This window comes from Schistocerca gregaria, chromosome 10 (genome assembly GCF_023897955.1).
Source record: "Schistocerca gregaria isolate iqSchGreg1 chromosome 10, iqSchGreg1.2, whole genome shotgun sequence".
In the NCBI taxonomy this organism is placed as follows: Eukaryota; Metazoa; Arthropoda; class Insecta; order Orthoptera; family Acrididae; genus Schistocerca; species Schistocerca gregaria.
In genome coordinates this window covers 72,884,498-72,908,171 of record NC_064929.1, presented here as the reverse complement: position 1 = coordinate 72,908,171, position 23,674 = coordinate 72,884,498, and the positions used below count along the sequence as shown (strand labels likewise).

Below are 23,674 nucleotides of genomic sequence, written 5' to 3'. Positions count from 1 at the left end.
ATCACCAATTTAGTATTGGAGGGCAGCGTGGAGGGTAAAAATCGTAGAGGGAGCCCAAGAGATGAACACACTAAGCAGATTCAGAAGGATGTAGGCTGCAGTAGGTACTGGGAGATGAAGGAGATTGCAAAGGATACAGTAGCATGGAGAGCTGCATCAAACCAGTCTCAGGACTGAAGACCACAACAACAACAACATATAATATTTGATGCATGTTTAAATAAGTCATATTTTTAAAGTCCGCTGGTAGATCTTGATGCGAAATCCGCATACTGAGACAACAGATCATAAGGTCCTAGGGCCTGCAATATGTATATGGAATATTATGAAGATTTTGGTCTCTCTGAAAAGGCAAATAAGAGTATCAAACACGTATTTTTTTACCCAAGACAGGATGGAAGAAGGTGAGCAGTGAGTTTTCCGTAGTGGAATTGGAAACAGGAAATTTTCTGTCACTGAAAGCCATGTATGTCATAGCATAGAATATAGTTCCTAAAGGCACAGAAGGAAACAAAATACAGTAGATTAATATCAAATTGATCTGAACCAGTGAAGAAAGTCCTGGAACAGCGTAGTTCATTTACACACTAAGCCTGATCTTGAGTTTATGGAAGCGGATTTTAGGAGGTCCAATATTGGTCCCCCATCGATACTCCTTTGCATCTACATGAGTACGAAACAAAATTTGAGAAATGGAAAAATCAGGAGTAGATGATGAATTACATCTCTCCACTTTAGCACAAGTTCTGTAACAAAATTTCCCATCTCCAGTTACCAAGGGTGTGAGAAGATGGAGTGGAGAAAGAAGATCATGTGGTCAAAGAAGGGGACGAGGGCGACTGAAAAATGCTCACAACACAGTGGTACAGCATCACGCGTGTTGATAGTTTCGGAAGTTCCATGGAGCATTTCGCGGATGATGCTGAAGTATACAGAGAAGTTGCAGCATTAGAAAATTGCAGCGAAATGCAGGAAGATCTGCAGCCGATAGGCAGTTGGTGCAGGGAGTGGCAACTGACCCTAAACATAGACAAATGTAATGTATTGCGAATACATATAAAGAAGGATCCTTTATTGTATGATTGTATGATAGCGGAACAAACACTGGTAGCAGTTACTTCTGTAAAATATCTGGGAGTATGCGTGCGGAACGATTAGAAGTGGAATGATCATATAAAATTATATGTTGGTAAGGCGGGTGCCAGGTTGAGATTCATTGGGAGAGTTCTCAGAAAATGTAGTCCATCAACAAAGCAGGTGGCTTACAAAACACTCGTTCGGCCTATACTTGAGTGTTGCTCATCAGTGTGGGATGCGTACCATGTCGGGTTGACAGAGGAGATACAGAAGATCCAAAGAAGAGCGGCGCGTTTCGTCACAGGGTTATTTGGTAAGCGTGATAGCGTTACGGAGATGTTTACCAAACTCAAGTGGCAGACTCGTTCGGCCTATACTTGAGTATTGCTCATCAGTGTGGGATGCGTACCAGGTCGGGTTGACAGAGGAGATAGAGAAGATCCAAAGAAGAGCGGCGCGTTTCGTCACAGGGTTATTTGGTAAGCGTGATAGCGTTACGGAGATGTTTAGCAAACTCAAGTGGCAGACTCTTCAAGAGAGGCGCTCTGCATCGCGGTGTAGCTTGCTGTCCAAGCTTCGAGAGGGTGCGTTTCTGGATTAGGTTTCGAATATATTGCTTGCCCCTACTTATACCTCCCGAGGAGATCACGAATGTAAAATTAGGGAGATTCGAGCGCGCACGGAGGCTTTCCGGCAGTCGTTCTTCCCACGAACCATACGCGACTGGAACAGAAAAGGGAGGTAATGACAGTGGCACGTAAAGTGCCGTCCGCCACACACCGTTGGGCAGCTTGCGGAGTAAAATGTAGATGTAGATGTAGAAAGGGCATTCTTTAAGAAATACCACAGAAGGGCATAATTACGATTTTACAGACACTGACTGTGAGAGATTTATAGAAAGGGACCATGAATAATTTGTATGGTACTGGAACCGCACCAATATATTTTCATTTTGGTATTTCAATGTAATTTGCTATTTACATATTGTTTACAGCTTGTTACATTAATTTCGCGTTAATTACTCACATATCCTTCTCTTATAACGAATATGTATTGTACTATGTGTGTCATGTGTATTGTACCAAAAAATCTTGAAAATATAGCACAGTAAATAAAAAATACGTCTTTACTCTTGTACCTGAATTACTCTAAAAAGTTTTAAGAAGTAAGGAGGAAAAGTGTTTTTAGTATACTGTAAAAAAATAATGCAGGAACACCTCAATCTCTAACCATATCTGCAACTATACACGAACTTTGTCCTCGGTAGGCAAGGACAGTGGTCACGTGTGTGAGCTGTATTCGCAAGAATATGTTTATATATGTTGTCTAATTCAGAAGGCCTTTTGGCCAAAAGCTTTCTTATTTAGCAGTTTTTTGTAGTGCCTGTCTGCGATCAACATCTCCATTATCATCAAGCTATCCTTTCCATGATATTGTCGGTCTTCCATCCTGCATTTTCCATGACAATGATGACCAGAACAAAATCAATAAATCTCAGCTTATACGTGGAACTGTGGCAGAAATATTCCACCCGAAGTGCAAGATATATGAGAGAGGCGAAATACCCTCAGTCTTCAACAAGAATGAAATAATTCAGTTTCCAAGGGAGGCAAGTGCTGAAGAGTGCGAAAATTATCATACTATCAGTTCAATAACTGTGTTGGGAAAGTACCAGAGCTCCAAGCGCTAATAGAAAGCTCTGATGCTCAAATCGTTATAGGCATTGAAAGCTGGCTAAAGCCGGATATAATTTTTGCGAAGAACCTAACGGTGTTACGAAAAGCTAGGCTAAACACGGTTGGCGATGGCGTGTTTGTAGCTGTCAGAAGTAGTTTAACTTATCGCGAAATTGAAGTAGATACTTCCTGTGAGTTAGTGTGGGGAGAGGTCATTGTTGGCAACCGGAATAAAATAATAATAGGATCCTTCTACCGACCTCCCAGTTCAGATGATACAGTTGCTGAAAGGTTCAAAGAAAACTTCTGTTTGATTTCAAACACGTACCGGACTCATACGATAATGGTTGGTGGTGACTTAATTTACCCTCGGTATGTTGGCGAAAATACATGTTTAATTCCGGAGGTACGCATAAAATATCAATTGTGCTCAACGCATTCTCTGAAATTATTTCGAGCAGTTAGTTCATGAGCCCACACGAACAGTGCACGGTTGTGAAAAGACACTTGACCTCTTAGCAACAAATAATCCTGAGTTAATAACTAGCATCAAAACCGATACAGGGGTCAGTGAACACAGGGTTGTCGTAGCGAGATTCAATATTGTAATCCCCAAATCCTCCAAAAATAAGCGAAAAATACACCTATTCAAAACAGCAGATAAAAATTCGCTTGACTCCTTCCTGGGAGACAATCTCCACTCATTCCAAATTAATAATATATGTGTAGACCAGATGTGGCTTTAATTCAAAGAAATAGTATCGGCAGCAATTGAGAGATTTGTACCAAATAAATTAACAAACGACGGCCTGATCCTCCTTGGTAAACAAAGAGGGTTAGAACACTGTTGCAGAAACAACGAAACAAACATGCCAAATTTAAACCGACGCAAAATCCCCAAGATTGGCGATCTTTTTCAGAAGCTCGAAATTTAGCTCGGACTTCAGTGCAAATGCTTATAAAAGTTTCCGCAACGAAACTTTGTCTCGAAACCTGGCATAAAATCCAAAGAGATTCTGGTCCTATGTGAAGTATGTTAGCGGCAAGAAACAATCAATGCAATGGAGATACTATCGAAGACAGTGCTGGCAAAGCAGAGTTACTAAACTCAGCCTTCAGAAATGCCTAAACAAAAGAAGACAAAATAAATATTCCAGAAATCGAATAGAGAACGGTTGCCAATATGAGTAACGTAGAAGTAAATATCCACGCAGTAGTGAAGCAACTTACATCACTTAATAAAAGCAAGTCTTCTGGTCCAGACTGTATACCAATTAGGTTCCTTCGGAGTATGCTGACGCATTAGCTCCATTCTTAACAATCATATACAACCGTTCGCTCGACGATAGATCCGTGCCCAAAGACTAAAAAGTTGCACAGGTCACACCAATATTCAAGAAAAGTAGTAGGAGTAACCCACCAAATTACAGGCCCATATAGTTAACGTCGGTATGCAGCAGGATTTTAGAACATATATTTTGTTCGAACTTAATGAATTGCCTCGAAGAAAATTGTCTATTGACACACGTCAACATGAGTTTAGAAAACATCGTTCCTGTGAAACACAACTAGCTCTTTATTCATATGAAGTGTTGAGTGCTATTGACAAGGGATTTCAGATCGATTCCGTATAACTGGATTTCCCGAAGGCGTTTGACGCTGTACCACACAAGCGGCTTGTCGTGAAATTGCCTGCTTATCTAATATCGTGTCAGTTATGTGACTGCATTTATGATTTCCTGTCAGAGAGGTCACAGTTCGTAGAAAATGACGGAAAGTCATCGAGTAAAACAGAAGTGAGTTCTGGCGTTCCTCAAGGCAGTGTTATAGGCCCTTTTCTGTTCCTTACCTATATAAACGATTTGGGAGATCAAAACAAATTGGAAAACGATTTAGAAAAGATATCTGAATCGTGTGAAAATTGGCAGTGACCCTAAATAACAAAAAGTGTGAGGTTATCCACATGAGTGCTAAAAGTAATTCGTTAAACTTCGGTTACACGATACATCGGTCTAATCTAAAGGCCGTAAATTCATGTAAATACCTAGGTATTACAATTACGAAAAACTTAAATTGGAAGGAACATAGAGAAAATGTTGTGGGGAAGGCTAACCAAAGACTGCGTTTTATTGGCAGAACGCTTAGAAAATGTAACAATCTAGCAAGGAGACTTCCTACACTGCCCTTGTCCGTCCTCTTTTAGAGTACTGCTGCGCGGTGTTGGATCCTTTCCAGATGGACTGACGGAGTGCATCGAAAAAGTAGAAATAAGCGGACCACGTTTTGTATTATCGCGAAATATGGGAGTGAGTGTAACAGAAATGATACAGGATTTGGGCTGGACATCATTAAAAGAAAGGAGTTTTTCGATGAGACGGAATCTTCTCACGAAATTTCAATCACCAACTTTCTTCTCCGAATGCGATAATATTTTGTAGACACCGATGTACATAGGGAGAAACGATCACCACGATAAAATAAGGGAAATCAGAGCTCGTACGGAAATATATAGGTGTTCGTTCCTTCCGCGCGCTATACGAGACTGGAATAACAGAGAATTGTGAAGGTGGTTCAAAGAACCCTCTGTCAGGCACTTAAATGTGATTTCAAGAGTATCCATCTATATGTTGTTGCGAAATACTGATACGAACTGTTTACAGAATGGTTTTCTTTCTCATAGACGATATTAACGTTGGCAGGGTATTTAAAGCATTGGGATAATTTTCTCCCATACAATATATTGTTTCTCTGTACACATAAAAAAATTATATAAGTATCTATCTTACTTGTATCTCGGAATTATTTCCCAGTTCTCTAAATTGTCGTAATCAAAACTGACTTCGTATTTACACCTCAAAATATTACACGGGAAGCGACGCTATACGTTACGTCGTATGACACATGGCCAATAGATCACTGTCCAAAACCCACCTTAGTGTCGTAATTTCCAATTTATTCTGTTTTATCCATCCATAAGTCAGCACAAATAACAATTTTGAAAATAATTGAAGGTGTCATAATACAGACGATTAGCAAATATCATTTATATTCATGTGCGTGAACACCCAATTGAAAGTGATCGGTAATGTTGGAAATTTCACGCGTTCAGAGACAGGAATCGAGACGTAAATTCTGAGGGCCCAAAGAAATCGGGCAATCTCTAGCACGGGTAAAAAAAGGCATACTAATTTAGAATAACAACGTAAGTGTAATTGCATTTCATCCCGCTCGACGAAAGTTCCGTACTTAATGTTTGGAAGTTGCACAGATCACACCAATACACAAGAAACCAAACAGAAGTAATTATAGAGCCATGTCACTGACATCGATTTGTAGTAGGATTTCCGAACATGTACGTATTCAAACATTACGAAATACCTGCATTGCATACTGCCCTTTATGCGACTTTGTGCTTGAAACTTTTTGCTGAAGGTGGCGCTAAGCTATTAAAAGCAACAACTACAAATTAAGAAGGCAAACAGGATATCTGGAAGAAAAAGCGTAGAACACATTCGCTTTATTTTTTCTTTGACCCAATACAACACTAATGACTCTTTCTATTACTTCTAATGAATTTTTTTCTGTTTGTGTGCGTAGATGATAAAGGATTTGTCTGTGGAAACAACACTTCCCTTTAAAATTTTCTTTGCTCGCTACTAAATTAGGAGCCGAAGCCCGATTCTTAAGTACTCCAGTATGAAATTAGAACATAAAGAATGACTCTTAAAATAAAGATAATTTTAAAAGAATTACACGAGAACAGTGTTATTCTGTTATCATTTTTCGTAATTCGCAATAGGACATTAATTCCTACAAAAGAATAAAATGTCATTTAGGTTTCAGACAGCTACGCTATCTGCTAAGCAAATAGCTAGACTTCGTCATAAGAATAAAACAGGTATGACGCGCTTGCAGACACAAATTGAGAATAAGAAATAATCATAATAAATCACACAACCCATATAAAATGTATCATCAATGTAGGTTCTTCAAATTAGAACTTATGTCCAAGATAAAACTACTTGACGCTACTGTAAAAACGTAGAGTGCATTTCATATCCAAACGTAACAACAAGTAGGCTGAAAGACGGTATAGCACGGAAATGGGTACGTTATGTTTAACACTTTACGTGGTGTACATTACACCAAGAATGGGATATTTATGCGGATCAACACAAACAAACATTGAACTACGTCCAATTGATGTGTGAGTCATTGAGAAAAGAACTAGTAGCGAACAGGGAACTGTTGAATTGTTAGTTCAAGAGCAAAAAAAATTCGCTCACTTGTCAATTGTCGAAACACTCTAGATTGCTACTGCGTACCTTATTTTAAATCAAGCGGTAAGCTACGTATGTGTGGCTCCCCATTTGGAACAGTAAGCCTAATAATAACGAATACATTAATTTTTTACTTCACTGTCTTACCTCTTGAAATGCTGGATACAGTTTTAGTGCAAGATTGAAGAACCGTGACATTTTTTACTGAAATTTTGACAATAAAAATTAGGTCTAAAATGAATATCCTTGAAGACTGGGACTAACAGCGTAGCATTTGTTCCAGGCGTCTTCTGTTCCAAAGATAATCGTGCACGTCCACATTGTGCTTTGGTGTCCGTTGCACGCGGAATACAGTTCTTGCAATTTTACCGTCTGATAAACAAATCATTCCTAACTCACTTCTTTTGTTATGGATGAATGGAGAGCGGCGACAATGTGTATTCCATGATTAAAATCTAAAACAGCTGCGAACATGAGCAACTAGGAAGCAGCTTAAGTCACTTAATGAAGGCAATTCTCCTGGTCCAGTTTATACGTCAGTTATGCTGCTTTTCGCCTTTGCCGATTAAATACCTCCACTATCAGAAACCATGTTCAACCGCCCGCTCCATACTTAATGTTTGGAAGTTGCACAGATCACACCAATACACAAGAAACCAAACAGAAGTAATTATAGAGCCATGTCACTGACATCGATTTGCAGTACGATTTCTGAACATGTACGTATTCAAACATTACGAAATACCTCGAAGAAAACGACGTATTGACACACAACCAGTACGCATTCAGAAAATATCGCTCTTGGAAAACCGACTGCCTCTTTGTTACACAAACCAATGAGTGCTTTTGACAGGAGATCTAAGTTCATGTTTCTAGATTAACGTAAGTATTTTGAGATCGTTCCTCGCAAACAGCTTCTAACTAAAGTGCGTGACCATACAATATTGTCCCAAATGTGTGACAGGGTTCGTGATTTCCTGTCAAAAAGGTCGCAGTTCGTAGAAAAAACTAAACAATATCTGAGATTTTTCAAGAAAGTATTATAGGTCATCCGCTGTTTTGAATCTGAACAAACTGTTGAGAAGGTAATTTGAGCACACCTTTTAGATTTTTGCAAATGCTGCTGTCGTTTACCGTTCGGTAAAGTCGTCAAAAGACCAAAACCATATCATAGCTAATGATTTACTCAAGATGTCTACTGGTGCGAAAAGACGTAACGTCAGCGACAGCCCCGGACGGTGCACAAGCCCCTCCCAATCACCACCCTCCACACCAATCCATATCCTAAGCTTCGAGCATCATGGTCTGCCGCATGTTCCAACATCAAAGTTGTTCGTATCACAGATACGCCAGTCATAACAAGGAAGAGAAAATTAGTAGTTAGTACGAAGTACAGTTTTTCCGGTGCCATTGTGAAAAGAATTAGAAATATGTTCATTAATATGCGAGTTGAAAAACCATCAATAAGAAAGAAAAATAAAAATGGTATCCAACCTGTCTTTTTTATTCCATGAGCTTTCAGCTGCACTATCTACATCTACATCTACATCCATTCTCCGCAAGCCACCTGACGGTGTGTGACGGAGGATACCCTGAGTACCTCTATCGGTTCTCCCTTCTATTCCAGTCTCGTATTGTACGTGGAAATAAGGATTGTCGGTATGCTTCTGTGTGGGCTCTAATCTCTCTGATTTTATCCTCATGGTCTCTTCGCGAGATATACGTAGGAGGGAGCAATATACTGCTTGACTCTTCGGTGAAGGTATGTTCTCGAAACTTTAACAAAAGCCCGTACCGAGCTACTGAGCGTCTCTCCTGCAGAGTCTTCCACTGGAGTTTATCATCTCCGTAACGCTTTCGCGATTACTAAATGATCCTGTAACGAAGCGCGCTGCTCTCCATTGGATCTTCTCTATCTCTTCTATCAACCCTACCTGGTGCGGATCCCACACTGCTGAGCAGTATTCAAGCAGTGGGCGAACAAGCGTGCTGTAACCTACTTCCTTTGTTGTCGGATTGCATTTCCTTAGGATTCTTCCAACGAATCTCAGTCTGGCATCTGCTTTACCGACGATCAACTTTATATGATCATTCCATTTTAAATCACTCCTAATGAATACTCCCAGATAATTTATGGAATTAACTGCTTCCAATTGCTGACCTGCTATTTTGTAGCTAAATGATAAGGGACCTATCTTTCTATGTATTCGCATCACATTACACTTGTCTACATTGAGATTCAATTGCCATTCCGTGCACCATGCGTCAATTCGCTGCAGATCCTCCTGCATTTCAGTACAATTTTCCATTGTTGCAACCTCTCGATACACCACAGCATCATCTGCAAAAAGCCTCAGTGAACTTCCGATGTCATCCACCAGGTCATTTATGTATATTGTGAATAGCAAGGGTCCTATGACACTCCCCTGCGGCACACCTGAAATCACTCTTACTTCGGAAGACTTCTCTCCATTGAGAATGACATGCTGCGTTCTGTTATCTAGGAACTCCTCAATCCAATCACACAATTGATCTGATAGTCCGTATGCTCTTACTTTGTTCATTAAACGACTGTGTGGAACTGTGTCAAACGCCTTGCGGAAGTCAAGAAACACGGCATCTACCCGTGAACCCGTGTCTAAGGCCCTCTGAGTCTCGTGGACGAATAGCGCGAGCTGGGTTTCACACGACCGTCTTTTTCGAAACCCATGCTGATTCCTACAGAGTAGATTTCTAGTCTGCAGAAAAGACATTATACACGAACATAATACGTGTTCCAAAATTCTACAACTGATCGACGTTAGAGATATAGGTCTATAGTTCTGCACATCTGTTCGACGTCCCTTCTTGAAAACGGGGATGACCTGTGCCCTTTTCCAATCCTTTGGAACGCTTCGCTCTTCTAGAGACCTACGGTACACCGCTGCAAGAAGGGGGGCAAGTTCCTTCGCGTACTCTGTGTAAAATCGAACTGGTATTCCATCAGGACCAGCGGCCTTTCCTCTTTTGAGCGATTTTAATTGTTTCTCTATCCCTCTGTCGTCTACTTCGATATCTACCATTTTGTCAACTGTGCGACAATCTAGAGAAGGAAGCACAGTGCAGTCTTCCTCTGTGAAACAGCTTTGGAAGAAGACATTTAGTAATTCGGCCTTTAGTCTGTCATCCTCTCTTTCAGTACCATTTTGGTCACAGAGTGTCTGGACATTTTGTTTTGATCCACCTACCGCTTTGACATAGGACCAAAATTTCTTAGGATTTTCTGCCAAGTCAGTACATAGAACTTTACTTTCGAATTCATTCAAAGCCTCTCGCATAGCCCTCCTCACACAGCATTTCGCTTCGCGTAATTTTTGTTTGTCTGCAAGGCTTTGGCTATGTTTATGTTTGATGTGAAGTTCCCTTTGCTTCCGCAGCAGTTTTCTAACTCGGTTGTTGTACCACGGTGGCTCTTTCCCACCTCTTACGATCTTGCTTGGCACATACTCATCTAACGAATATTGTACCATGGTTTTGAACTTTGTCCACTGATCCTCAACACTATCTGCACTTGAGACAAAACTTTTGTGTTGAACCGTCAGGTACTCTGTAATCTGCTTTTTGTCACTTTTGCTAAACAGAAAAATCTTCCTACCTTTTTTAATATTTCTATTTACGGCTGAAATCATCGATGCAGTAACCGCTTTATGATCGCTTTATGATCTGATATTTGTTAACTGCAGTGAGCGCAAATTTCCGACACCTCACGTAGTGTAAGAAATTCTGTTGGGATATATTAATTGGTAGTATCGCCAAGGATGCTGTCCATTATCTCGATTGTCTAAAGTCGATATTGTGCATAAAGAAGGCAAAGTCTTTGTCTTAGTTTTTTTCTTATTACCTCATTAAGACTAAAGAATATAAGAGTGGGGTAATGTAGAAATGCGTAATACAAGCAGTGAGATATTTATACAGTGACATTCGTCATTAATATTTGCCTGTGTAATGGGTGAATTTTTACTTCTGAACTCTTATGACTGCTTGCTTATAGCAGACACAAGATTACTTTGAGTTCTTCTTCAGTGTTTGAGAGCTTTAGAGCTGCCTATTGTTAAAGATATGTACATAATTTCGTCAGTGTCATTCCAACACATCGTATTGTACTTTAATGTCTGTTAGATATCCGTTTTGACAGCAGTTGGCTACAACATTCAAGATTAGGTACCTTGTGTATGCAAACTGTATTGAGAGTGCAGATCTGTGTTTCATTTTGACAGTATTACACAAACTGCTAAGAAGTACCAACAGCACAACACTGCTAGTATGAAAGACCGCGGTAAAAAAAAAAAAAAAAAAAAAAAAAAAAAAAACACGGCAGCGACGAGGACTACCAAAGATCATATTGATGCGCTCTTGGATGGTGTGGCGGGGGTTAGGTGTGGAGGTGGGGGAGGGGGGGGGTAAATGGGTGGGGCTTGTGCAAATGTTGGGGGCTGTCGCTTTCCTTGCGAAAAGTGGCAATTGACCCTAAACAATAAAAAGTGTAAGATCCTCCTGATGAGCGATATAAAGACTGTCGACTCATTTAAATACCTAGGCTTTACAATTACAAATAGCTGGAATTGAAACCATCAAATATATAAAACGTTGGAGGGAAGCTGAACTAAAGATTGCTCTTTATTGGCAGAACATTCAGAGAAGGCAACAAATCTATGGAAGAAACTGCTTACACTGTTCTTGTCTGTGTTCTTCTGCAGTACTGCTGTGCAAAAGCTGTCCTAACCGCCTCGAATCAACGGAGGACATCGAAAAAGTTTAAATTTCGCCAGCTCGTTTAGTATTATTGCAGAACAGGGAACAGATTGTCATGGATATGAAAAGTGATTTGAGGTGGCAATATTTAAAACAAAGGGGTTTTTTTGCTGTTGCAAGATCAGTTCACGAAATTTCAATCAACTTTCTACTCCGAATGTTAAAATACACACTAAGACAAAAAAAATGTCGCACCACGAAATAATGGGATGGAAATCGGTAGATGTCATGTACATGTACATGATTAGAATTTCAGAAAAACATGATGATTTATTCAAAAGAAAGAGCTTCGCAAACTGAGCAAGTCAATAACGTATTGGTCTACTCTGGTCATTATGTAGTCAGTTATTTGTTTTGAGATTGATTGACAGAGTTGGTTGTCCTCCTGAGGGATGTCGTGCCAAATTCTGTCCAAGTGACGAGTAAGATCGTCGAAATCCCGAGATGGTTTTAGGGCCCTGCTCATAACGCTCCAAACCTTCTCAGTTGGGAAGAGATTGACCCTGATGACCAAGGTAGGGTTTGGCAAGCACAAAGAAAAGCAGTAGAAACTCTCGGCGTGTGTGGGCGGGTATTGTCTTGCTTAAGCTTGGAATGTCATTCACTGGAGTAGAATTGTCTTCAGTGATGAGTCCCGCTGTAAGACGTCGTGGTCCCCTGACCTTCATCGCTTACATATTCCGCCCTCACAATCAGATTCCGCTCATCAAGACGCTTCATTCGAAGTCAAACTCGACAAGATAAAGTCAATGTTGTATGAATTCATGTAAAAGATATGCAAATAACTAGCAAATCGCAAATGCGCACCGACATTGAAATACTCGAGGCTGGCCTTCACACACACATTCCAGACACAACAGTCACAGGAGCTTTTAGTTCGGGAGAGCCAGACCTCATGCCGGGAGGCCGGTCCCTTCAGAGGACAAGTCAAGTCAACCTATCTACGTCGGCCGGCTGCCGCTCGTGGAGTCGGACGGCGTTTGCCCGAGTGAAAGGAAGAACGACCCCGTGTTTGGCTTAAAAGCAAATTCCGATACATTATGTGGGAGCGCCCAGCCTATGCATTTCAGTGGTTTTCACAGGGAGACAGCAAACGCCAAACGCCAATGCTACAGATTTTCTGGATTGGTCGCTTTAAACGAAACGTCATTCTCCCATTTTAAAAGAGCAATGCTGATTGGCAGACGATATTCCTGATGCCTTGAGCTGAAGAAGTAATGGAGGAGACCGAAAGATATACCCCTTCACGTCTGGCGTGGAGAGGGGCCGTTCGGTTGTAGCTCCTGGAGCGAGAACACGTAACGAGAGCGTGTGCGCTCATACGTGTACTCTAGGAGCGAGGAACAAGTCTCTCCTCAGTACTTCACTGGGAGAGCACCTCTGGCGAGAGCGAATCGGAATGCGACTCTATATTGAGTCCTTGTGATTAAGCGTTGTTCACTGTGTTGGCCACCACACTTAATGTGCAGTGAATGGACAGAGTTATAGTTAAACGCCTGTGAGCGAATTTTTGGGTGGCATTTCGGTGGACTGGTTATCTGACCGGTGTACCACGCCAATAGTTAGACTAGGGGCAAATAGGAGTCCTTGACTTCTTCACGGCATAGGGAGAGTTTGACTGGCGAAGGTCAATCCAGATACAACGAGAGTTCTCTTATTTGTCAGCAGCAAGCGGCACACACAGCAGTCATCGCAGCTTGCGGTATTGTGTGCTACAGCTCTTGCGAGCCCCACATTTCCTCCACAACAATACACTTCACTGCATTTCACACGCGACAGCCTCGACTGTACTTAGCAACATTCTAACAGATAATTATTCAAGTTGAGTAGGCGCCCCTCTCAGCCATTCTGCCAAGTCAATAACAATCTTAAACTTTGTATAGAAATTTCATTAGCGAATCCTATCCTTAAGAGGTAACTTATATTCCGAAAAGAACCCAGAAATAACTTGTTGAGTTCATAACTAAAAGTGCCATTGTGATTTCTCAGAATTTTTGCAAAATAAATGGTAATTTTCGTTAGTTTCATGTTTTTCTTACACTAACCAGCACTACTCCAGTACGCAAGTATCCCACTAATTAAGAAAGAAATTTTGTGAATTTTTGTGTCATTTCCTTACAGCGGACGACTCCAGAAGTTTGTTTGCAGTGTATGGCGATACTGCAGTTGATAGGAGTACAGTTGGGCGATGGGTAAAGAAAGTCACAGCCTGAGGAGATGCAGAAACAGAGCTCCACGATCAGCCACGCTGGGGACGTCCTGTCACAGCCACTGCTCCAGACGAGCTGAACCGTGCGGACGTCAAAATTCGTGGCGACCGGCGCATCACAACTCGACAAGTGGCTCTACAGTTGTCGGTCAGCATTGGGAGTGCGTCTGTAACAGTCGAGAGTCTCGGATATTCAAAACGGTGCTCGCGATGGTTTCCACGAATGCTCACAGTGGACCACAAAATTCAAAGAAAGACCGTTTTATCTAAATTTTTGGAGCGTTTTGAGACCGACTGAGAGGCCTTTCTGTCACGGATCGTTACGGGGAACGAAAGCTGGGTGAACCACTTTGCGCCAGAAACAAAAAGGCAGTCCACGGAGTGGTACCATCCTTATTCACCGCAGTAGAAGGAATTCAACACAACCTCCGCTGCGGGAAAATTATGGTGATAGACTTCTGCGAGTGTGATGGCGTCATTCTTGTGGACGTGATGCCAAGAGTGTCAACAACTTTTCAGAGGCATAAGTGAAGACTCTGAGTAAACTCAAGAACCATTTCCGACATGTTCGTTAGGACAAGAATCCAGCAGAAATCTTGCTTCAACACGATAACGCACGCCCACGCGCAATTCTGTGAACCTAGGAGTACATCGCCAAATTGGGTTGGAAATCACAGCTGCATCCACCCTACAGTCCAGACCTGTCACCCTCGGACTTCCATCTCTTTGGGCCGCTTAAAGATTTTAAGATGACGAGAGTGTCAATCATGCAGCGAAAACATGGCTGCACCTACAGGATAAGAGCTTTTACCAAGTGGAAATACATGCTCTTGCGCAACGTTCGCGTACGGCCATAGAATGTAGCAAAATGGGACACGAACAAGACACGTTGATGTTTATTGTCACCAAATTCTGACTCCTGGCAGTAAATATGTTTTGAGAAAAAATGTGGGGTTTTACTTATTGAACGACCCTCCTACATACATTCCACCCTATCTCTGGTGAATTTCGCCCAGGTGTTTCGTTTCCACGCAGCTCAATGTCTATGACATCATATCTCCTGAACTGTGTGTCGTACAGTGATATAATTTTGTAGATACGTTCAGTGATATAAATGAATACTGTCTGAAAAACGTGTTTCTGATCCAATAAGTAGTAAAGAAGTAAGTTGAAACAACATGCCCGATGCTGCAGTTTTACTGTATCAAAAGCGAAAAGCTGTAAGTGATAAACATATTTCCTTCCATAATTTTGTAGGTTTTGTCAGCGAGAAAAGGTTTCGTAAAGGACTGACTTTATGCATAAAGTTTGTTGCGAGTCACTAAGTCAAACAGCGGAAGACTAAAGTGTGGGTATCCCCCCGCCATGGGCTACGATTCTTGTCCACCCCAAACCCTTTGATAAGTACGTGACTCTTACCCCCATAGAGATTCTTTCCTGACTGTATGTAATACGGGTACCACGTTTGGATGAAAGAGGTGCAGTAGCTTAGGCGAAGCTGGGAAACACACATACATACACATATCAAAAAAAGTTTTGCATCACCCCAGTTCCCAGAACTCCTGAAGATAGACGTTGACTGTGGATATTGTATCACAGACACAGTCCTTTTGACTGTTCAGTGATCACTAAACCATGCATGAGCAGCGCCTGTTAGACGGAGGGGGTCCGACAGCCGATCAGTTCCAGTCATTCCACCAGGAAGGAGGGACACCGCTAGTGTTCTCTTCAGTTCAACCACACTTAGACGGTCAATACCGCTGTTCGACCGCGTCCGCATTGTTACTTTGTGCCAGGAAGGGTTCTCAACAAGGGAAGTGTCCAGACGTCTGGGAGTGAACTAAAGCGATGTCGGTCGGACATAGAGGAGATACAGAGAGACAGGAACTGTCGATGACATGCCTCGCTCAGGCCGCCCAAGGCCTACTACTACAGTGGATGACCGCTACCTATGGATTATGGCTCGGAGGAACCCCGACAGCGACGCAACCATGCTGAATAATGCTTTTCGTGCAGCCACAGGATGTCGTATTACGACTCAAACTGTTCGCAATAGGCTGCATGATGCGCAACTTCACTCCCGACGTCCATGACGAGGTCCATCTTTGCAACCACGACATCATGCTCTTCAACGAAGTGTGTCGCGAGTGCCTTCAACCGGACAATCGTCAGGGACGTGTTTGGAGGCAATCCTGTCAGGCTGAACGCCTTAGACACACTGTCCAGTGAGTGCAGCAAGGTGGAGGTTCTCTTGTGTTTTGGGACGGCATTATGTGGGGCCGACGTACGCCGCTGGTGGTCATGGAAGGCGCCGTAACGGCTGTACGATACGTGAATGCCATCCTCCGACCGTGCAACCGTATCGGCAGCATATTGGCGAGGCATTCCTCTTCATGGACGACAATTCACGCCCCCATCGTGCACATTTTGTGAATGACTTCCTTCAGGATAACGCCATCGCTCGACTCTAGTGGCCAGCGTATTCTCCAAACTTGAACCTATCGAACATACCTGGGATAGACTGAAAAGGACTGTTTACGGACGACGTGACTCTCCAACCACTCTGAGGGACCTACACCGAATCGCCGTTGAGGAGTGGGACAATCTGGACCAACAGTGCCTTCATGAACTTGTGAATGGTATGCCACAACGAATACAGGCATGCATCAATGCGAGAGGACGTGCTACTTGGTATTAGAGATACTAATGTGTACATCAATCTGGACCACCACTCTGAAGGTCTCGCTGTGTGGTGGTACGACATGCAATGTGTGGTTTCCATGAGCAACAAAAAGGGCGGAAATGATGTTTATTATGATCTCTATTCCACTATTCCAATCTTCTGTACAGGTTCCAGAACTGAGGTGATGCAAAACTTTTTTTGATGTGTGTACATACATTTTACAATCTATACAATTTATAAAAATGTGTGTGAAATGTGTGTGTGTGTGTGTGTGTGTGTGTGTGTGTGTGAATGTGTGTGTGAGTGTGTGTGTGAGTGTGTGTGAGTGAGTGTGTGTGTGCGTTCCACATCTCCTCTTTAACCACTGGAGCGATTTCACCCTAATTTGGTACACATTTACCTTGCTGTCAGGCGAAAATCGCTGTGAGTGTAGTAAACACCTACCTATCAAAGTGCCAGGGGTGCTGGTGAAAAAGAAGTATAGCTCGCAACTGATGAATTCCCAGGCCATAGTCACTCAGTTTTTGAGAATGAGAGCAGTTAGTGACTTGCAACAACCTTTGCACTTACTTTCAAACTAATTTTCTCGCTGGGAACCCCTGCAAAATGACGAAAGGAAAAGTCTTCAACTTTTGTAGTCCTGTTTTCCTTAGTTCCGTGTAATATTACGGTATATTGATAATTTTTACTTTTTCGCCCGTGTGATGATAAGATGATAAGTGTCCCTCTCACATAAGCAGCCACAAAAAAATATTCACCAAACTATTATTTCACACCAAAATACATACACATACACACACATGCATACACAGATTACAGATACTTCAAAAATTACACTCGAAAGTTGGCAATAACATTCGATCTTTGGCAATAACATCCGACAGTCGGCAACACAAACCAAAACATTTGCATCAAAACAAGTGTTCAGTTCCTAGTGCTGTGAATTTGGAAAAACCCAAAGTGGCACTTATAAGAGGAGGAACGTCTCCAAAAAATAGAACAGAAACGTAGTAGAATTTAAAACATTACTACATCACAGCAAAAACCTACCACCAGAACTGTTTATATCCTATAGGTACATTGCCCCAAAATATAAACTAAATACTAAAAATATGTACGTATTCCAGGCCACTGAAGATGCCTTTCAGTGAATAAATGCGAAACGCGTATAGCACGAAAATTGTGTTTCATTCAGTTGTAGTCAGACGGTCAAAAAGTAAAAATGAGCAATATACCGTAATAAGAAAGGAAAAATGTTTATCGTTTACTACTTTTCCGCTGTTCGTGCAGTATAAGTAGCGCATGAGAATGGCATTATAATTTATTATTTCTTTACTACTAACTGTATTCGCGACATATTTTACAGACAGTATGCGCATATATTACAGAATGATAATGCAAAATTATGTCATTGTACGACACATTGTGTGTGTGTGTGTGTGTGTGTGTGTGTGTGTGTGTGTGTGTACGTTCCACATCTCCTCCTAAACCACTGGAGCGATTTCACCCTAGACGGCGTCGTAAACAATGAGATCAAAACAAATTGCAAAACGATTTAGAAAAGATAAGGAATCCGTTAAACTTCGGTTACACGATAAATGTAAAGTCCGTAAATTCAACTAAATACCTAGGAACAACGTAATTACGAACAACGTAATTTGGATGGAACACGTAGAAAATGTTGTGGGGAAGCCTAACCAAAGACTGAGTTTTATTGGCAGGACACTTAGAAAATGTAACGTATCCAAGGAGACTGCCTACATTACGCTTGTCCGTCCTCTTTTAGAATACTGCTGCGCGGTGTGGGATCCTTACCAGGTAGGACTGGCGGAGTACATCGAAAAAGCTCAAAGAAGGCAGCACGTTTTGTATTATCACGAAATAGGGGAGAGAGTGTAACTGAATTGATACAGGATTTGGGATGGACATAATTAAAACAAAGGTGTTTATCGTTGCGGAGGAATCTTCTGACGAAATTCCAATCACCGACTTTCTCCTCCGAATGCGAAAATATTTTGTTTACGCCGACCTACATTGGGAGAAACGATCACCATGATAAAATAAGGGATATCAGAACTCGCACGGAAAGATATGTTCGTTCCTTACGTGCGCTACACGACATTGCAATAATAGAGAATTGCGAAGGCGTTTCGACGAACCCTCTGCCAGACACTTAAATGTGATTTGCAGAGCATCCATGTAGATGTAGATGAGATGCGCGAAAAACTCCACATCGTGTAGGATATTCAAATTTATTACTTCGTTGGTACTAACTCTGTTCGCAACACGTTTTGCAGACAATATAGACATATACTGCTGAATGTATCTACAAAATTGTATCATTGTACGATACGTAATTCAGCACATATCACGCCATAAACATTAACTATAAGATCAGATGCTGCGAGGTATGGGCTTGGACGCGTAGCTTTCAGTAAATACTAGGCAACGTCGGCTTTCTCCTCTGTGTATTGCCGTATGTGCTTGGTTTGTAGCAGAAGAGATTCCGGCACTGTGATGTTCAGGACCGTGTCATTGAGACGTAGAATTCTTAAGACGTTATTTTAACGCTTTTCTGGCAGTACAGAAGCCCTTGTAAAGTGGTGGATCAGGAAGGCAGAGAGAAGAAAGTCAGATGGTCCTCACTAATAACAATTTAAAAATATTTCATTCAAAAAAGTAGAGTATACCCAATTCTAGACTTTAAGAGCATTTAGGCCAATGACCGGAACACAGGAAGTATGGAAGTTTGCAGCAATTTTGGAAATGTTTTGTGCTGCGGGAGGCACGAATGCAAAACGAAACGATAGTCGACTGAAGTGAGGCCTAATTTGTAGAAGACTTACAGCACTCCTACTGAATATGGAACATGCAGAAAGAACATGAGATCCGAAATTTAATTATTTTTTATTTAATATTGGCCTGTAGTATTATATTTTCAGGTAAATTAGTTTCGATAAAGTTCTAATTCCATACAAGAGTATGCTATATGCACCCAAGATTATTGTGTAGAATTTTGTTTAAAAGCTTACCAATTTTAACTGCAACTCCACACGTATTTTCTCCAGAAATTTGCTGGAAATAATTCATTATAATGCAAAAGGAACGATGAAGCCCGAACAAACAATATCAGAGAAAATGTGGCTTTCATTACTTTTCATAAAATTGAGCGCACATCAGGAAGGGTAGAGCCAAATTCTTTGATAACTTTCCTTACTTACCTGTCCTGCTTATCTGATCCCGTTAATCGATTTTCCCTTTTCAATCTTTTTCTGCCAAATCATTTCACATGGTTCTTACTAATTTACTGTGCATGCCACTTTCCCTTTAACTTCTGCATTAGTAAAAATTGTAGCTGATGTAAATTATTATATTTATTGTTACACACTGAAGAGCCAAAGAAACTGGAACACCTGCCTAATACCGTGTAGGGCTGCGCGAGCTCGCAGAAGTGGTGCAATAAAACGTGGCATGGACTCGACTAATGTCTGAAGTAGAAAGGAGGGAACTGACACCATGAATCCTGTTGGGCTGTCCATAAATACGTAAGAGTACAGATCTGTTCTCAGCAGCATATTGCAGTGCATCCCAGACATGCTCAATAATGTTCATGTCTGGAGAGTTTGGTGTGGCAGCGGAAGTGTTTGAACACAGAGGACTCTTACTGGAACAATTCTGGACGTGTAGGGTGTCGCATTGTTCTGCTGGAATTGTCCAAGTCCATCGGAATGCACAGTGGGCATTAATGCATGCAGGTGGTCAGACATGATGCTTACCTAATGTCACTTTTCAGACTCGTATCTAGACTTATCATGGGTCCCACATCACTCCAACTGCACACGCCCCACATCATTATAGAGCCTCCACCAGCTTGAACAGTCCCCTGCTGACGTGCAGGGACCATGGATTCATGAAGTTGTCTCCATACCCGTACATGTCCATCCGCTCGATACAGTCTGAAACGAGGCTCTCCGACAAGGCAACATGTTTCCATTCATCGACAGCCCAATGTCGGTGTTGACGGGCCGAGGTGAGGCGTAAAGCTTTGTGTCGTGCAGTCATCAATGGTACAGGAGTGGGCCTCCGACTCCAAAAGCCCACATCGATGGCCTTTCGTTCAATGGATCGCACGATGACACTTGGCCCAGCACTGAAATCTGCAGCAATTTGCTGAAGGGTTGCACTTCTGCCACGTTGGACGATTCTCCTGAGTCCTTGTTGGTGCCGTTCTTGCAGGATCTTTTTCCGCCGCAGCGATGTCGGAGATTTGATGTTTTACCAGATTCCTGATATTCACTATACACTCGTGAAATGGTCGTACTTCATCGCTACGACGGAGATATTGAGTCCCATCGGTCTTGCACCGACTGTAACACGACGTTCAAACTAACTTTTTGGTCCAAAACATCGACTCTTCAAAAATGTTATTTTCTTAATCTACACAGTTTAATCTACGTTGTATATTTTATCGTGATAGCAGCTTTAGGTATGCCTTTAAATTGTTAATCTGATTAAGCCTGCACTGGCGGCCACTCCCGACATTTGGAGAAACTGCTTGCTTCAGTGGAATTTTTGTCAGTGTGAAGACTTTTTCTTATGATATTGACATCTATATCTCTGGCTTACATCTATATCTTTGCCTGAAAACTTTCTTGCATGTGGTTTATTTGCGTTTTGACAATACTAACACATACACTCCTGGAAATGGAAAAAAGAACACATTGACACCGGTGTGTCAGACCCACCATACTTGCTCCGGACACTGCGAGAGGGCTGTACAAGCAATGATCACACGCACGGCACAGCGGACACACGAGGAACCGCGGTGTTGGCCGTCGAATGGCGCTAGCTGCGCAGCATTTCTGCACCGCCGCCGTCAGTGTCAGCCAATTTGCCGTGGCATACGGAGCTCCATCGCAGTCTTTAACACTGGTAGCATGCCGCGACAGCGTGGACGTGAACCATATGTGCAGTTGACGGACTTTGAGCGAGGGCGTATAGTGGGCATGCGGGAGGCCGGGTGGACGTACCGCCGAATTGCTCAACACATGGGGCGTGAGGTCTCCACAGTACATCGATGTTGTCGCCAGTGGTCGGCGGAAGGTGCACGTGCCCGTCGACCTGGGACCGGACCGCAGCGACGCACGGATGCACGCCAAGACCGTAGGATCCTACGCAGTGCCGTAGGGGACCGCAGCGCCACTTCCCAGCAAATTAGGGACACTGTTGCTCCTGGGGTATCGACGAGGACCATTCGCAACCATCTCCATGAAGCTGGGCTACGGTCCCGCACACCGTTAGGCCGTCTTCCGCTCACGCCCCAACATCGTGCAGCCCGCCTCCAGTGGTGTCGCGACAGGCGTGAATGGAGACGTGTCGTCTTCAGCGATGAGTGTCGCTTCTGCCTTGGTGCCAATGATGGTCGTATGCGTGTTTGGCGCCGTGCAGGTGAGCGCCACAATCAGGACTGCATACGACCGAGGCACACGGGGCCAACACCCGGCATCATGGTGTGGGGAGCGATCTCCTACACTGGCCGTACACCTCTGGTGATCGTCGAGGGGACACTCTATAGTGCACGGTACATCCAAACCGTCATCGAACCCATCGTTCTACCATTCCTAGACCGGCAAGGGAACTTGCTGTTCCAACAGGACAATGCACGTCCGCATGTATCCCGTGCCACCCAACGTGCTCTAGAAGGTGTAAGTCAACTACCCTGGCCAGCAAGATCTCCGGATCTGTCCCCCATTGAGCATATTTGGGACTGGATGAAGCGTCGTCTCACGCGGTCTGCACGTCCAGCACGAACGGTGGTCCAACTGAGGCGCCAGGTGGAAATGACATGGCAAGCCGTTCCACAGGACTACATCCAGCATCTCTAGAATAGCAGCTTGCATTGCTGCGAAAGGTGGATATACACTGTACTAGTGCCGACATTGTGCATGCTCTGTTGCCTGTGGTTTTGTCAGTGTGATCATGTGATGTATCTGACCCCAGGAATGTGTCAATAAAGTTTCCCCTTCCTTGGACACTGAATTCACGGTGTTCTTATTTCAATTTCCAGGAGTGTATTAGTACGTGGAAGGTTGGCTTCGCAAACCTTTTCGTGGGAGTCAAGATTTATGCGTATGGGTGGTCGAAAAGCTGTGTTTAGGAAACGTATTTTTTCAGGAAATAGGTTTACCAACAAAAGAGAGGAAGCAGCTCGAAATGAGGAACATAATCCCTCAGCTTCAGTATTGAAACTTGGGACAGGAGAATTGTACAGGTGTGTGAATGATGTTGAAATGGATACCACTGGATTCAGACTTATTGATTTAGAGCTTCTCTGCCAGGCTATAAGGTTTTCATGTTCATGTGTTAGCTGTAAAAATATGGAATGCATGATTGTTGTTCAAGAAAGAAAAGTGGGAATAGCTTGTGATTTTAAATTAAATTGTAATTCGTGCTGCTGTGAATTTTCATATTCCTCCTCGAAAAAAGCTGACACTGGTACCTACGAAAGCAATTTTAGGTTAGCATATGCTCTAAGATGCCTTGGACTGGGAAGGGAGGAGATAATGGCTCCACCTTGCGCAAGTTTTGAAAAACTAAATAAAGAAACGTCTGATGCTATATGCGATCCTGCCAAAGTGTCTATGAAGAAAGCAGTGGAAGAATTGGTGGAAATAAACCAAAAAGAAATAGATCCTGAGGTAGATATTCACGGCAGTGAATCTCCTACAACTATTACTGACCTGTGCGTGTCTGTAGATGAAAAAGGGTCACACATCTCTGTATGAAGTTGCATCTGTTACTGGTATTGACTCAGGTGAAGTTTTAGATGCAGAAACTATGACTAAATACTGCCACCAGTGTGCAACAAAGAAAATGTCCAACAGTGAAGACAGTGAGAAACTGTGGCAAGAAAAACATGCAGCAGCATGCTCTAAAAATTATAGTGGCTCAAGTTGGG

At 42.5% G+C, this 23,674-nt stretch overlaps 1 protein-coding gene across 1 annotated transcript in view; it reads right to left on the bottom strand.

The window, feature by feature from the left end:
* LOC126293585 (keratinocyte proline-rich protein-like) overlaps nt 1–7,405 on the bottom strand; it is a 28,308-nt gene extending 20,903 nt beyond the window's left edge. The window contains exon 1 of the mRNA XM_049986860.1: nt 7,181–7,405. Coding sequence (XP_049842817.1) covers nt 7,181–7,231 — 51 coding nt within the window. The 5' untranslated portion in view covers nt 7,232–7,405. The remainder of the gene's footprint in view (nt 1–7,180) is intronic.
* Between the last annotated feature and the right edge of the window lie 16,269 nt (nt 7,406–23,674).